The 16,940-nt window shown below is 40.3% G+C and overlaps 1 protein-coding gene across 1 annotated transcript in view; it reads left to right on the forward strand.

Moving 5' to 3' along the window:
* EPM2A (EPM2A glucan phosphatase, laforin) overlaps window positions 1-16,940 on the forward strand; it is a 191,888-nt gene that overhangs the window by 168,272 nt on the left and 6,676 nt on the right. The window contains exon 5 of the mRNA XM_078054614.1: window positions 9,303-9,497. Within this exon, the coding sequence (XP_077910740.1) occupies window positions 9,303-9,368 (66 nt within the window). The 3' untranslated portion in view covers window positions 9,369-9,497. The remainder of the gene's footprint in view (window positions 1-9,302; window positions 9,498-16,940) is intronic.

The raw sequence follows: 16,940 nt of genomic DNA on the forward strand, positions 1-16,940 counted from the left end.
CGAAGAGAGAGACACTTATCCCTGGAGATGCAGAGGTGGCCCTGAGACTGGTCGGTGTGACAAGCCTTACTAAGGTAACTCTTATCTTCCGTGATTAGCTCTGCCCTCTATTTCCTACTCACTTTGCACAGTTTATGAGTCCTGGCAGCCCAGACCCCTTTCTTTTCTAGTCATGTCTCTGCAGTTCATTGCCCTTTGTTAAAATGGTATATCAACCCCTGAGTCCAGCCACACCTTTGGGTTTTCACTTCTTCTCTGTGATGTCCCCATGCACACAAAACTTTAAGTATTGATAAAATTTGGTTGCCTTTTCTGTCAGACTGTTAGTCTGTCTTTTGTTAGTTTAACTCACAGGCCTCAGTCACTGAACTTGAGGGAAGAGGAAGAGGCTTTTTTCCCTCTCATGTACCCAAATCCCACTTATCTGCCAGGAGAAGGCCAGGAGTCACTCTACCCGCAAACCCAAGCTGTGGCCTTTGATAAAGGAAGAAGAGTGAATCTGCACACTTGTAATGGCAGAGGGGATCAGGAAGGTAGGATGCCCTTATCCCAGGTGGGACTTGGCCAGCAGAGAATCCTTAATGGTTCTTCATGGTTGGAAAGTGGTCAGAACCTTTGGAACCCCATCTTTATTAAGATATAGACTTGACTTTCTGATTGTTTTCCTTCCAATCAAGTGTTTTATAGTTTTGTAGTCTGATACTGTTTTCCATGAATTGTACATTTGTCCTAGATTCCTTTGAAATAACTCTGTTTTACCTCAGAAGACTTAGCCTTATTTACGGCCAGCTTCTCATAAAGCTGAGTTTTTAAAGAAAAATAAATGTGTTCAAAGACAGTAAGTCTAACACATGGTGCATGTTACTTGGAAATGTTCAATATTTTTGCCATACAATGTCCTATGACTTTCAAGGGACAGAAGCCAACCAGAATTCTATGTGGCTTGGGTGGATTTTTGTGCACCGTAATCTTCTCTAATACATCACACCTAGAGAAACTGATGTTAATTTGTCTAGCGCATACCTCTGGAGGATCTTTGGCATTTAATGGCTATCATTACAGTTGTATTCTTAATTCTGCTTCATTCATTTATTAAAAACACCTGTTTGGAACCTACAAGATGACAGATGCCAGTGCTGAGGGCACAAAGATGAAAATCCCAGATGCCTGACTCACTTTGACTCCTTCAATTGGCATATATGGAGGCATCTGTGGAAAATTAGGTCAAGTACTAATGAAATCTTTAATTTTTACTGCTGAAATTACATGGTTTGTTTGCATGCAAAATGGTCCCAGAAAATTTTGGCTTACTGAGTAAAAATAATTCAAAGTATTTTAATTTACTAGAATGGCTTACCATTAAAGGTTGTTCTAATAAAGAACAACACCAAATATATATATTTTCCTAAATACAGTTAATAATTATTTTTAGTTCTTCACAAAACTGTTTTCATGCATGCTTAATTTATTGGTCACAAAGAATCTGCTCACACCTTTAAAATAAAAAAAAAATCGAGCGTGTGTGTGTGTGTGTGTGTGTGTGTGTGTGTGTGTTGAATGTTACATCCCCACATACAGTCCAAAGTGGCTGCCAGTTCTGTCTTTTGTAGGCCAAAATTTATATCTGACTTTGAATTGCTTATTCTTATTTTGTAATGGAACAGATTTTGCATAATTATAGTTATTCTAAATTTTAATAGATTATTTTAAATAGAAATTAGAAATAATTTCTATCATATACACCTGTCTTCTGAGTTATCAATAATTCTAAGTGACTTTAGGGCTCTGGATTTGCCATACACATAATTTTAAATGTTAGTGTTTACATTTTTTTTAAAGCTTCAGGATGTGCTTAACGGGAATTTCTAACAACCTAAACACTTAGGTTAGCTAGATGTCAAGAGATCTTCTGAAAGGATGAATTTTTTTCACACTGCTTTTTCATGTTTCTTCCCTTCCTGTCATGTATGTTTATTTTGTTAGGTGTGTCCTTATTACCAAAAAGAGAAATTTCCCTAAAGAGAAAAATGTTTTATTCTTTACTTACCACTCAGTTCAGATCAAACTTGACCAGGGACATCGCTTTGGAGATTCTTGTTTTTGTTCAGAGCTAAAAATAAATATGTACTTTCAGATCTCTTTCTACTATGTGATTCTCACATATAGATGAGAATCCCTGGTGTTATGAAAGAAAACTGTTAAGGGTTGATTTATTGGATTGCTAATTCCTACCAGGTAAGAGGAGAAGGGAGGTGTGTAATGCTGAGCGTGAGGCAAAGGTGTATCCAGGAGGGAGGCCTTCCTGCCTCTCAGACACTAAAGTAATTTTGACTCAGCCCCAGCTCAGTGTCTGAGAATTCCGAGCTCTTCTCACCAGGTTTCCTCTGGACTTTTTCCACTTGTGTTTTAAAACATAGCATATTAGGGGCACTGGGGTGGCTCAGTTGGTTAAGCGTCTGCCTTTGGCTCAGGTCATGATCCTGGAGTCCCGGGATTGAGCCCCACATCAGGCTCCCTGCTCAGCGGGGAGTCTGCCTCTCCCTCTGACCTTCCCCCGTCTTGTGCTCTCTCTCTCTCACTTTCTCTCTCTCAAATAAATGAATAAAATCTTAAAAAAAAACCCCATAGCATATTAATAGAAAAGTTGAGGTACAGTGAGGTCAACCGATCAGGAGATAATTTCCTTTGTAAAACTAGTTACTCACAGTACCCAAGAGGAGGAGTCATGCCAAGCCTTGTGGGGCCTCCCAGGGAAACGCGAGAGTCAGCCTGAAGCAGAGAAAGCAGGGGAAATGGGAGCAAGAGGCTTTACTGTGGTTTCTGCGGGAAGGAACAGGCAGGGCAGGGTAAGCAGGCTTGGGATTGGCACATCAATTTCATCAGGCTCTAGGGCATGGGAGCTGTCCCTCATTGTCTGAGGTGATTAGAGCAGGTGGACCGTGGCCCAGAGGATAAGGCCAATAAAGGAGGTGGTTGGAGGTGTGGGCTCTGCGTTACTTGGTTTGCATTTGAAAAGTTTGCTCCTAAGAGAGTGGTTTCCTGTCTCTAGAAATTGGCCAATTCTGGGAGGGTTGGCAAGGCACCAGATGTCACAGCATCAGAATACATGGTTAAAAAGACAAGGTTCATACAACTAGGTCTGGCTCACTATCTTGGTTCTTCCTCCCATAGACCTAAACCGAAAATACCCTTCATCAGTGTCCACAAAAGTTCTAATCACAATAAGAATTTTATTAGTTTATCTTGAAGTGTTATAGGAAAGTTACAAGGAGTTATAAACAACTTGTGGGTGTTATCTCTTTTCCTGTCTTTGTCTAGTTCCTTCTTCCCTCTCCAGTGAAAACAATTTCCCTTCCTTGCCTCTGGCGGGCAAATTCTTACATTTAGTCCCTCCAAGGTCTTAGCTTCTACTCAACCAGGAGTTTCAGATGATTTTCTGAACATTGGTGGATCTCTTCTCCTGATGATAAATGCTTCTGTCAACTGCTAAGAAAATAAAAATGCCCTATCTCATACTGATAACATCATAAACATATATAAACATCAACCTGATGAGATGGCTGGAGGAGAACTGAAAATAACAAAAGCAAGAAGTGATTTTATATTAGCCATAAAGTTGAAATGAACATGGAGAATGTGGCACCGTTGAATCCTAAGTAACAGTTTTGGCAGCAGCTTTGATAAACGTACCAAGACTTTGCTCCCTGAGGCAGGATGTGATCTGTGAGCTTGTGTAGAAGGAATTTATCATATATGCTGGTATTATTACAATGCAATTTGTGTTATCATTTGGGGGGAACCAAGGATGGTTTGTTACATGGCATGAGAAAGGTTTCCTGGGTGCCCAAACCCCTGGCCTCTGAGGGGTGAAGCTGTCTCTAGGACATGTGCCCCTGGTTATTCTGTGAAAATGACCTAGGAGCAACTTTAAATATCTGCTCTCACAGGACATGTGTGATGGTTAATTTTATGTTTTAATGTGAACGGGCTGCGGGATATCCAGAGAGCTGGTAAAACATTACCTCTTATGGTTAATTTTATGTTTTAATGTGAACGGGCTGCGGGATATCCAGAGAGCTGGTAAAACATTACCTCTGGTTGTGTCTGTGAGGGTGTTTCTAGAACAGATAGTATTTGAATTAATGAGCTGGGTAAAGATCACTCTCACTTTGTCAGTACGCATCAGCACTCCACTGAGGGCTTGATGGAAACAAAAAGGCAGAGAAGGGCAAATTTGTTCTCTGTTTGAGCTGGGACATTCATCTTCTTCTGCCTCAGACATTGATGCTCCTGGATCTTGGGCCTTTAGATTCAGACTGAATTACACACCCGGCTTTCCTGATTCCCTATTGATCACATTTCTTTGGAAAACTAATACAGCATGAGTAACTGGGAGCAAGGATTCCTGGTATGTGAAATAAAAGCTATGCAATTTGTTTGCTGTGTTCCCTTGGATCTTTCTGGGGCTCAAAATCTTCTTATGTACAAAATGGGAATAATGTCTAGATCACATGATTGTGCAAATTCCTCGAAAGAATGTATTTAAGTGTTCATCCTTGAATTCAGTACTGTTGGTGGTTACCATTCTCTGGTTAAATTGATCTCAAGTACAACGATAATCTAAATCTCAGCATAATAAACACTCTTATTTGCCTCAAACTAATTGGCATGATATTTGTTACCACATTCATATATTCTAAAAAAAAAAAAAGAAAGAAATTGGACAGAAATTTACCTCTTAAGTATGTATTGGCCTATGTGTTCTTTTCAGCTACAGACTTCTTGAGCTGAACTAGAGGGGCAATCAAGGCATATGGTGTGAGATACTCCTCTTGATGGGGCCTGGGCTGCTGATTGTTGCTCGGGCCTCATCATCAACAGGTAAGTGGCACTTCCAGAAGCCAGAGAGAGAGAGAGAGAGAGAGAGAATGCAGAGTGGGACCATGCAGAGCTCTTGATGAAGAGCTGCCAGAGTACTCTCTGATTTGCATCCAGAGAAATCAGGAATATACTGCTCAGGCACCTTGATTTTGCCATAGCTACTTCCTTCTTATTTCTCAGTACTTATTAAACATGTATTCAGCTCTCACAGTGCCCGGCACAAACCAAATAAAGAAAGGTCTGTCATAGGACAGCTTCTACTTTTAAGCCTTTTTCTTTTAACCCAAAGCTTAGGATTACCCAGAAATATGAGATCATAATGAAAGAAGTAGCTAATAGTATCCTCCTGGACCATTCCCTAGTTGTTCTGCATTATAAATATAAGTTATATTTAGTGAGTAAAAGTATCAGTGTATTTGTGGCTAATCAGTGCAGTCAGGAGGTGGGACAGATTGGAAAGCAGAGGACTGAGTAGTCACCATAACCCATATTCTGTTGGTTCTGAGAGACTGAATATAGAAAGGGACCATGGCCAGACCATATATAAAGATAGAACTTTGATCCACCACCTGCAGTGACCTGCCTGGGAAACCAACCCCTTATCTACAATAAACAATCCAGGAAGACAGCCTGCTATAACTCAGGCTTGGAGGAAGCCAGATTTCTATCTCTAGTGACAATTCAAGAAGCTGAATAATAAGTTCTGTAACAGTTGGCCCCAAATAGCCAGAGCCTGATTAATAACTGACACCTTCTTGGGGCACCTGGGTGGCTCAGTCGGTTAAGCATCTGCCTTTGGCTCAGGTCATGATCTCAGGGTCCTGGGACTGAGCCCAATTGGGCTCCCTGCTCAGTGGGGAGTCTCCTTCTCCCTCTGCCCCTCTCTCCTGCTTGTGTTCTCTCTCTTAAATAAATAAATAAATAAATAAATAAATAAATAAATAAAATCTTAAAAAAAAAATTAAAAAACATAACTGACACCATCCCTATTCTATTTTTTTTTTTTGCCCCCATATCCAGTTTATGACCAACAAGAGAAAGCCAAATATGTATTCTTAACCAAGCACTTCTAGTTAGCCCACCTGCAGCTTCCTTGTGCCAACAGCCTCCAATCAGGGCACGCTTGAAGCCTTACCTTTTTCACCTTAGAATTTCCAACTCCTCTGCCTGTCTTTGACTCTATACCAAAACCCAAGTGATAATGGCTGACTCCCTTGCTGTAGCAAGCTCAGAATAAAATAGTCTTTGCTTTCCTCATTGGTTGGTGCTCATTTATTTCCACAGTTCTGAGACGGATGAGATGGCTGAATGTGGGTGGCTCCATACAAATCCCTCCCCACTGCGGAGAACTCAGGGACTGCCCCTGCTGGGCAATGGCGTCTGTCTCTAAGTGGACAGGCCAGTGGGTTTGTGTGTGAGTGGGTGATCATAAAGACCCAAGAGTGTGTGTGGGCAACCAAACTTCACATCTTAGCAGTGCATCTGAGGGAATTGTTATAGACATGGCAAAAACAAAATGGCACAGCCCCTCCAGAAGCAGTCTGAGAGGATTAGGTAGAAAGCCAATAGCTTGCAAAGAACCACACAATACAGACTGAGCTGTACTTTTAACTGTCCAATGTGCTGCTGTTAAATTTAAAAAAATTATTGACTTTAGCAATTTTATGACAATATTTTTCTAACTTTTAAACTGCTTTTGACATAGCCTTGAAATTCATTTAAAAGGATGTTCCCCCTACCTTAACTACATCAAAGCAGGGCTTCAGGCAAAGAAATAACTCAGGGAGTTTTACTCCTATCAAAGTCACTTTGGAAAAGGTAAATTCACATAGTCAAAGTGAAGTTACCAGAAGTATCATCAGAAGAAACAAAACCCAATTGAAGCTACTAACAACAGAGCATTTTTACTCCATTTCACTTACCAAAAATAACACATGACACAATTGTGATGAAGACCTTCTAACTGTAGAATGAATCTTCCTCACCTCACTGGTTTTCAGCGCTAATTGAGCTGTGTTTCTTCAGTTACTTTCTTGTTCTTTATTTGTGTACTCTCAGTTACAAAGGTCACCACTGCAGTCCTGGGAGCCCTCCCTGGGTCTTTAAGAATCTGGAGGCTTCTACTTACCCACTTAGGGTGGTGGTTCTTTACTGTGGCAGCTTATTAGAACCATCCTACCTCAGACCAATTAAATCATAACCTCTCAGTACATTTATAAAAATAGCTCCCCAGGTGATTTCTAACGTGCATGGAGTGTTGAAAAAAACACTCCTAGAAGAGGCAAGATTTCCCTGACAGTGTCACCTTGAGTTGTGTTTGCTTTATTTGAGGGTTGTTAATTTTAATAAAGCAACTTTTGCCTTGTCCATTTTAAAGTGATGGTAACACTGATGTTACAAACTGGAGCCTTGCCTGGCTTTTCGCTGCTGCTGTCCCAGGATCCAAGCTGGTGATGGTGGTGGGGGGTGCTCACCAGACTTGGGGGAATGGGACAAAGAAGGCAGATTCATCTATTCCTTCTCTATTGCTTCAGTTTTCAGTATGAAAATGATCAGCTAGCTGGTACAGGAGGCAAAGAGATGAAGCGCGAACATACGTCAGGTTGGTTGTATGAATCACCAGTAATGACACAGGGTCACATGCTGGCTCTGTTAGGAAGGACAGTGCTCTTTCACCAGTGACAGTGACCACCCAGAGGACACGGGGCCTACAGGGAGGGTGGCACCTTTGCACTAATGATTAGAGAAAGCCTTGAGAAACAGATTTGCAGGCATGGAATCTGTGCCTTCCAGTCTCAGATTTCAATGCAGAAATAACACCAGGTGACTCTATATGAGGGATTTTGTTTTCTAGAATTCATGAGACCACAAATGAGGTACTAGACTTAAAAACTCTCAGTACCTGGGCAATTAGAGGAGGAAAGCAGGAGTGTCAGCCCCTTTACCAATCTGCTTCTGTGTCGGTGGAGGGTCCGGCCTCCCAGCTTCTGCTGACTGGACCTTTCCTTGAAAAGATACGTCTAGGGACAGCCTTTGGTGCCTCCTGACAGGTGCATAACTTAGAAAGGGCTCTGCATTCCTGATTTACTTTGAACATGTGTTTGTAGAAATGACTGCTTTGGATTATTTCTTAATTTCTCCTACCCCTCTTAATTGTTAGAGATAGAAATATTCTCAATTGTTTTTGAACTTCTCATGGATCTAGGAGAAAAGAGGTTCAGAATAACATGCACCCTCACTCAAGTGGGGAGACTAGTGGAACGTTGTGGACAGAGCAGTGAACCTGAATTGGCAGCTGTAAGGTGGGTTAGGAGGCTACGCAGGGTCTAGGTGAGGGATGGCAGGGGTGGTTGCAGTAAAGATAGAGGGAAAGGAACAAGGAGGTAGAGTCCAGGGATTTGATGGATTAGAAACTGGGTGAAGGAACAAGGGCAATCAAAATGACTGTGGTATCAACATTTACAAGACAGGGAACAATAAATAAGGAGCAAGTATTTTTGTTTTGTTTGTTTTGTTTTGTTTTGTGGGGAGGCTTGGCAGAATTAGTAATTGTGTTAGACCCATTAAGTTTGGGAAGGCTACCGATGTGTTCATGTTGAATCAGCAGTTGAACGTCCAAGTTTGATGCTCAAGAGGGAGAATGAAGCTGAAGATATAAATTTGGGAGTCATCAGGGAATAAATTGTATTTAAAGTCAAGGGACTAGATGAGACCATCTAAGAGAAATGAGCAAGAAGCTGGAGGGAGTGGTGTGAGGTGAAGGGAAGATTGATTTATTTCCTTTTACAGCAGGGCTACCAGAGCACATTGATGGTTATGGAGGTGAATTGGTCAATGTTAGTGTCAAACAGCAAAATCTGGAGGCCTGGTTATAAGGTCTTCCCTACTACCTCATCCAGCAGGATTAATTATTCCCTTGTCTCTACTCTCATAGGGTTTGCCTAATAGTATTTAATAACATTTTATTATGCTAAGTTATGTAAATTTCTGTCTCTCGGGTGGATAGTAAACTCTTGGGGAGAACAGGTATCATTTATTAATTGTCAACTATGTCAAGCCTTTATTAGGCACATGATGTGTGTGATCTTAGTTACTCTTCTCCAGTCTAGTGAAAAATTCAGGCTCAAGGAGGCTGAGTAACTGACCCACAATAATTTGGGCTGGAAGCAGAATTGAGATTCAAGTGCAGATCTGTCTGCCTCTCAGCCATACATTTTCCTTGCCACACTTCTTTTTCAATGTGTTCTGCTACGTATCCTGGTGCCCGCTTAGCACAGTAACCCATCAGGCACGTGCTAACCTGAAATTCAGTGATGATGAGTGAAGTAAAACAAAGCTACAGTAATAAGCCTTAAAAACCTGCAATTTGATTACTCAGTCATTCTCTTGTTTCTGATGATATATTCCATTTGTTAATCTAGGGGGAATATCCCAGATTTTTAAAACCTATGCTGGTCCTTCCACTGGAATCCTGCTGTACTTCTTGATCGGGAGAAAGACAGAAACAGGGGAGCTGGTGCTGGAGGTCAGCTGAGCTGATGTTGGCAGCTGCTGAAGCTCCACTTGAGAACTGGCTTGGAAGAAGGAGCAATGGAAAGAGGAGAACCTTTGGCTAAGTAAGTGAACATGCCTTACTGCAATTCAGCAACTACACAAAGTCAGAGGTTGTGATTCTTTGTTTAACATCAAAATGATTATTTCCTTTTGTTTGGCAGTTTTCCTTCTTAGGAGTCTTTTGCCAAATTTATCACATTATGATGATAACCTCATGCAATTTATTTGGAAAAAAGATAGAAGATTTCTTTTTGGGGATCTTTGTTATTGATCACAGTCATCAAATACACTCATTTATTAGTTTCACCTATATTTGATGTAGTAAAGCAATTTTGTCCAGTTGCCAGACTGGTAGCTACTGAGTCTAGAGGCAAATATTTGCTGTAACTGAATGGAACCAATGTACTGTACCTTATCTGTGCTATATTAGCCCACTGCACTCACTTGTTTTCTGTTCTAATACACCTGAGGTCAGCGGGCCTGAGTGGGGATTTTGCAAGTCCTGACCCTGCTATATCACCAAGGGTAAAACTGCAGGACTCACACAGTTCAGTATTTACCAAGTGCTTGTTTTGTGTTGCCAACGTTTTTCTATATACTTTGGGAGAAGAAAAGTACTGTCCTTGAGAATTTTCATGCAACTGGGATCTCAGGATTTGAACAGATATTTAAACCACCATAATGGTTGGATTCAATTAGGAGCCAATCATTCATTCAGAAAGCCCATATTGTTTACCTATGATGTATGCAGACGTTGTGTTAAGAACTACAGGAAGTTTAACTAAAAAAAAAAACAAAAAAAACCCAAAAAACCCCCCAATGTTCTGCCCTCAGTGAGCTCAGATTCAGAAGAGAAGCAGACAAATTAAAAATGACTAATTTACAATATGGAAAATATCTTGATGTAGATAGCAACAAGATGCTTGGGAACACATAGGTGGAAATCCTAAACCTGGCTAAGAACCCCTGAGAAAGCTTTTTGGAAGGGGGCAAGATTGAGTTAACTGCAAAGAAAGAGCAATAATTAGTTGAAGAAGGTGGTGGAATGGGGAAGAGCATTCCTGGAAACAGAAACACATTTGCAAAGGTAAAGAGTTGAGGAGTTGGCTGTAATTCTGTGTGGCTGGAGCACTAGGTGAACGTGGTGTGCTGGGAAGCAGTGAAATGTGAGGTTGGAGGCAGGCAGGCATGAGATAAGCAGCTGCCTAGTTTTGCTAAGGAGTATGGATTTCATCCTGAAGGCAAGATAAAGTCTCCACTGAGACACTTCAAGCAGGTTTGCATTTAGGAAATAGTACTCCAGAAGGAATGTGGATAATGGCTTTGAAAATGGACAAAACCATAGCAAAGAGGCTGGGAAGCTGCTTCAATAATCCAGTTTTGAAATTTTGAGGGTATAAATTTCAGCCTGTGAGAGTGGGACTGGAGAAAGAAGACAGTTTAAATGTAGATTGTGAATTATTTTAATGTTGCTGGTTAGGGAAGGAGGTCCAGTTAAGCCTTGATTTCTGCCTTAGCTGGAATGGATGAACGACACATTCTCTGGAGGGGACAGGGAAAGGGTAAGACAATGAGTTAACCCCACAGCATGTTATATTTGAAGTACTTGTTCTGCATCCCAATGGAGATAGCCAACAGGTAGAGAGTATCTCAGCTGGATGCATAGACAGGACATCATCTCAAAACATGCACTATTTAGAGCCAGGGTAGTAAATGCAGAAAAGATGTAGAGACCTGGATCGTCACCATTTTGCAGGTTTTAAATTCTTTGACAACCTGATCACTCTCATGATCATACCCTAGATATTGTCCTTATCAATACATCTTACTCCTCCAAAACCCTAATTTCATCCATCCTATTCTCTGACCACTACTTTTATAACTCATTCCCTCTAGTGTACTAACTCCAAAGATGTGTCTGTGCCTCCCGGGACCTACAATCCTGTGTTTACATCTTTTTCATTAAATAGTATTTCACCATTTTTTCACTATCCCTTACTCCTTCAATGCTCAGGATCCCTGCTTATGCACCTTAAATTTATGGTCAATCATTCTAATCACTTTCTTGCTCCCTCTTGCTTCATTGTACGTACTTGACAAACAGTAATCCTGATTAAGTCCAATCCTTTGCCTACTTTTAGTGCCTGTGCCTGTGCAACAGATTGTGATTGTAAACAACAACAACACACAACCACACTGCCTGGCCTCATTTTTACTTTCTTGACCTTGGATTTCAGGTGGGTCTTTCAAGTGCTACCTGGCAATCAGATAAGATATCCTTATCTCTTATTGTACTAGATGGCTATTTTCTATCTTCTTTCATTTCCTCAACCCCCCCTTCCCCAAACAACCCCTAATCCCTTCTTTATTCTCAGGAGATGAATTTGCTTTCTATTTCACTGAGAAAATTAGATAATTGGATAATTTATCTGAAAACATCGACAGAATCCCTCCATCACCTCTATCCCCCCATCAGAATCTAGTACACATACTCTGCTTTCTTGTCCATTGCCATAAAGTCTCCACATTCATATTGAAAGCCAGACATTCCAAATATGTATGCACTAGATCCTGTGTCCTCTTGCCTACTCAAGGACATCACTTCAGCAATCTCCTCTCTCTTTCTCATCAATTTTCCACTCTCTGTTCAACCATTCTCATCAACACACAAACTAAAATAGTTCTCCATTAAAAAAATAACCTTCTCTCTCACCGTCACTTTGCTCCTCTTTGCTGCAAAATTCCAATTTCACTTCTTCTGTTCATTCTTAGTCCTCCTCCAATCAGGTCTTCATCTCCACCAAAATTGCCCTTGTCAAAGTGACCAGGAACCTCCATGAAACCCACTTCAGCTCTCACTGTCCCTTTCTGTAGCACTTGACATAGCTGATGACTCCCTCCTCTTTGTTACTTCCTTTGGCTTCCGGCATCCTTCTTTGTTTTTCTCCTCCATTGCTGGTTCCTCCTTCTAAATTGTCTTTGCTGGTATCTTACCTCTTAATATTTGATTGCCCTAGGTCTCAGTTTTTGGTCCTTTTCTATTTCCCATCAAAACTCATTTTCTTAGTCATATCATCCTGTTACATAACTTTAAATACTGGGTGTATGCTAATGACTCCTAAATTTATAACTTCTGTCTAGACTGTTCTTCTGAATTCCAGACTTGTATATTCAACTGCTTGCTTAATATTTCCACCTAGTTGTGTAGTAGACACTTCAAGCTCTCCAGGTCCCAAATGGATCTTCCAACCATCTGTCTCCCCTCAACATTGTCTACCCACAGTTCCTCATCTCGGGTGATGGCAGCTCCATTTTTCAAGATGCTAAGGTCAACAATCTTGAGTTGTACTTAACTCTTTTTTGTCTCTCATATCCTATATCCAGTCTATTTGGAAATACTGTTGGGTATAACTTCCAAACATAAATAGGAACTGACCACTTCTTGCACATCAGCATTTGCATCCTGTGTAAACCACTACCGCCTCTTGTGCAGATAACTGCCATAGCCTCCTGATTGGTCTCCTACTTCTACTCCTGCAACTTTACTTCCATACTGAATATACCAGCCAGAGGGCTTCTCCTACACAAGCCACATAGCATAACTTCTAAGGTCAAAATGCTACAATGGCTGTTTATTTCACTCAGAGTAAAAGTACTTACAATAATCTAAAAATCCCTGCATTACCTGGGTCACCATCATCTTTCTGAGCTCATCTCCTTACTATGCTCCCCTTGTTCGCCTGTTGTTCCTTGAGCACTTCAAGCATGTTCGTGCCTTAGGACCTTTGCACTTGCTGTTCCTTCTGCTTTACTTGTTATATACATGACTAAATCCTCATGTCTTTCAAGTCTTTGAATAACCATTACCTTCTCAATGAAATCTACCCTAACTACCATTTTAGGCTTACCAGCTGCCTTCCCACTCCCCTGGGCCTTTGTGATCCCCTTTACCTTGTCCTACTTTTTATGTAGCCCTTATCATTTTTCATATATTGTATAATTTACTTATTTATTGTGTTCATAGCTTTTTGCCTAATATAAGTTCACAAGGATCTTTGTAGGTTTTTTAAATTTTATTTTTCCAAGTTTTTATTTAAATTTCAGTGTAATATTAGTTTCAGGTATAGAATTTAGTGATTCATCACTTACATACAACACCCAGTGCTCATCACAAGTGCCCTCCTTAATATCCATCACCCATTTAACCCACCTCAACTCACTCCCCTCCAGTAACCCTCAGTTTCTTCTTTATGGTTCACAGTCTGTTTTCTGGTTTGTCCCTATCTCTTTGCCCCTGCCATGTTCATCTGTTTTGTTTCTTAAATTCCACATATGAGTGAAATCACATGATATTTGTCTTTTCCTGGTTGACTTATATCACTTAACATAGTACTCTTTAGCTCCATCCACATTGTTGCAAATAGCAAGATTTCATTCTTTTTTATGGTTAAGTAATATTCCATTGCATATATATACATATATTTATATATATATACACCAAAACATCTTTATCCTTTCATCAGTCAATGGACATTTGGACTCTTTCCATACTTCGGCTATTATTGATAATGCTGCTATAAACTTGAACGTGCATGTATCCCTTCGAATCAGTATTATTGCAGCTTTCAGGTAAATACCTAGTAGTGCAATTGTTGTTTCCTGTCTTGTTAATTTTTGCCATTCTAACTGGTGTAAGGTGGTATCTCATTGTGGTTTAGATTTGTATTTCCCTGATGATGAGTGATGTTGAGCATCTTTTCCTGTGTCTGTTAGCCATCTCTGTATGTCTTTTGGAAAAATGTGTATTCCTGTCTTCTGCCAGTTTTTTTTTAACTGGATTATTTCTTTTTTGGACGCTGAGTTTTATAAGTTCTTTATATATTTCAAATACTAACCCTTTATCAGATATGTCATTTGCAAATATCTTCTCCCATTCTGAAGGTTGCCTTTTAGTTATGCTGATTGTTTCCTTTGCTGTGCAGAAGCTTTTTATTTTGATGAAGTCCCAAAAGTTCATTTTTCCTTTTGTTTCCCTTGCCTTTAAAGACGTGTCTTAAAAGAAGTTGCTGTGGCCGATGTCGAAGAGGTTACTGCCTATGTTCTCCTCTAGGATTTTGATGGATTCCTGTCTTACACTGAGGTCTTTCATCCATTTTGAGTTTATCTTTGTGTAGGGTGTAAGAGAGTGGTCTAGTTTCATTCTTCTGTATGTGGCTGTCCAATTTTCCCAGCACCATTTGTTGAAGAGACTGCCTTTTTTCTATTGGATATTCTTTCCTGCTTTTTAAAATTCCCTTATTTTGAGAACCTAGAAGAGTGCCTAACACAATGCAGATCCTCTGCAAATATTTATGGAAATAAATAATACTGAATGAGAGAATCCTTTGCCTAGAAAAAAATGTACATATGCAAAATAATTTGTATTCATTCCAGGAGGCTCCCTTAGGACCATATGAAGCTTAGCTACTGACTCTGGGGTAAATACCCAGGTAGAAATTAAGAACAGCAGAAACCTCTGGGCACATAAGCATTTTAGGAATGGCTGAAAAAAGAGGAATATAGGAAGGAGATAGATGGAGGGGCAAGATGCAAGTATGAAGCCAAGTCTAAGATGCCACAGAGGTGGAGGTGGGGCTTTGTGAACAGTGTCAGATTCTACAGAGGAAACAGTTTATGAGGTGAAGTTTGATGGCGACTGTTGAGTGTTGGGATTAGGAGGCTATCACTTAGCATGGTGGAGACAATAGGCAGAAAAGTGAATAGAAAAGAGGACGGAAAGTACAGGCAGCATCTCAAGACAATTGATAAAAAGCAGAAGGAATTAGGAAAACAGTTGAAGAAGTTGCCTTGTTATAAAAATGAGCAAGATCTGATTATGTTTATATGCTGAAGGGAAAGAACTTTAAACAGTCAATGAGGGATGTGGAATTCAGAGTGGGAGGCATCAGTGTAGTTTGGGGGAGGAAAATGAATCTAAAGAGATGGGCAGGATTTGGCTGTGTGAAGATTCAGTCTCAAAATATGAAACAAAAAGTTTGTATTATACTGGTTGATTATGGCCACAGTAGTTAGAGTTAGTATTGTAATCCTGCTCTGCAGTTTACTAGATATGTGACATCGGGAATGATTCTGGGTCTGAATTTCCTCATCTAGAGAATGCAGCTAACAACAGAATCTTTCTCATACAGATATTATGAGGATTGAATGAAATGGTTTCATTACCAAGATGTCAACCTGAGGCCTATCTGCCCCTCCAGTTCTAGGGCAAATTGGTTTAAACCTTTGCTGGCTTTACAATATTCAAAAGTCTGAAGACTTTCTCCGAATCTCTTTACCCCCTCAGATTTTACATTCTTAGGTCACTTGGTTCCCTTCTTCTGTGTGCTCCTTAGCAGCTTCTATGTACGCTATACTCACTCTAAAGGACCTCTCTTCTTTCTGTGGCTTCCTCAAAAAAACTTAAAAAAAAATTAAAATACAATTAAAAAGCCACCATCAAAAAATCATTCGATGATTTTTGTGGAAAATTGGTAGGGAGAAGAGTGCAGTGGAGGGGAGATTATATTAGCAATTTCAACAACCTGGAGGGAATAGTCAGCAACACCCTCTCCACACTGTTTCTCTGCTGAATTTCACATTCTCCAAGTTTTGAGTCTCTCTCCATGCTGCTACTCCTCCCTCCCTCTCATGTCTTCTGTCTGCTGTTCACTTGCAGGAGTCAAATTTCCAGGTGGATTATATAGGGAAGCTTTCTCTCTCCTCTGAAGTCTAGAAGACACTCAAAAACAGAGCCTTAATAGGAGCTTTCCCCCCTAATTGCTTAGTAAGATTCCTCCAGAGAAAGTTCTTTTAGGAGCAATTCAGGAGCTATTTAAATAGTAAAATTTTCTTTATCCTGCAACATTTGTAAAGTACTCGAGTAAGCAAATCTAGCTATTATTGTTATAAAGAAAATGAGCATTTAGTTCTCATCTAAGGCTGGGCTCTGGCAGCAGAGTATGGAAGATCTGGAACACTTCTTGATTCCATGTTTGCTGTGTTTGGACACTCCATCCTTAATGTTCTCCCATGCTCCAGCCCTGCCTTTCCAGATGCCAACTTGGTCTCTACCTCTGACTATCTGGCTAGCGTCTCACAGTTACACCATTTATGTTTCAATAGAATGGGCCATTCTCTATGCTCTCTGTGTCAGAACTGTGGATTGTTACTCTGAGGTCATAGTATAGGCTAACATGGTGGTTGGTGGCAAGGGGCAAAATGAGAAGAGGAATGATTAATTTCTCCTACCTCAAGAAAAATATGTGGTATTCTTAACTTCTTCTACTCAAAGATAATCGTTAGTCAATTCTAGTCACAGAAAGCAATTAGTAGACTTACTATGTCATAACCTTTATTTTTGTGAGTTTCACACAATCTGGAGCTGATCCCTGGGTAAATGCCATTCTGATTACATTAAGGTTAAATTTCAAACAGACAGTAAAGGGCAAAGCAAGAGCTGAAAGTAA

This window comes from Halichoerus grypus, chromosome 9 (genome assembly GCF_964656455.1).
Source record: "Halichoerus grypus chromosome 9, mHalGry1.hap1.1, whole genome shotgun sequence".
Taxonomy (NCBI): Eukaryota; Metazoa; Chordata; class Mammalia; order Carnivora; family Phocidae; genus Halichoerus; species Halichoerus grypus.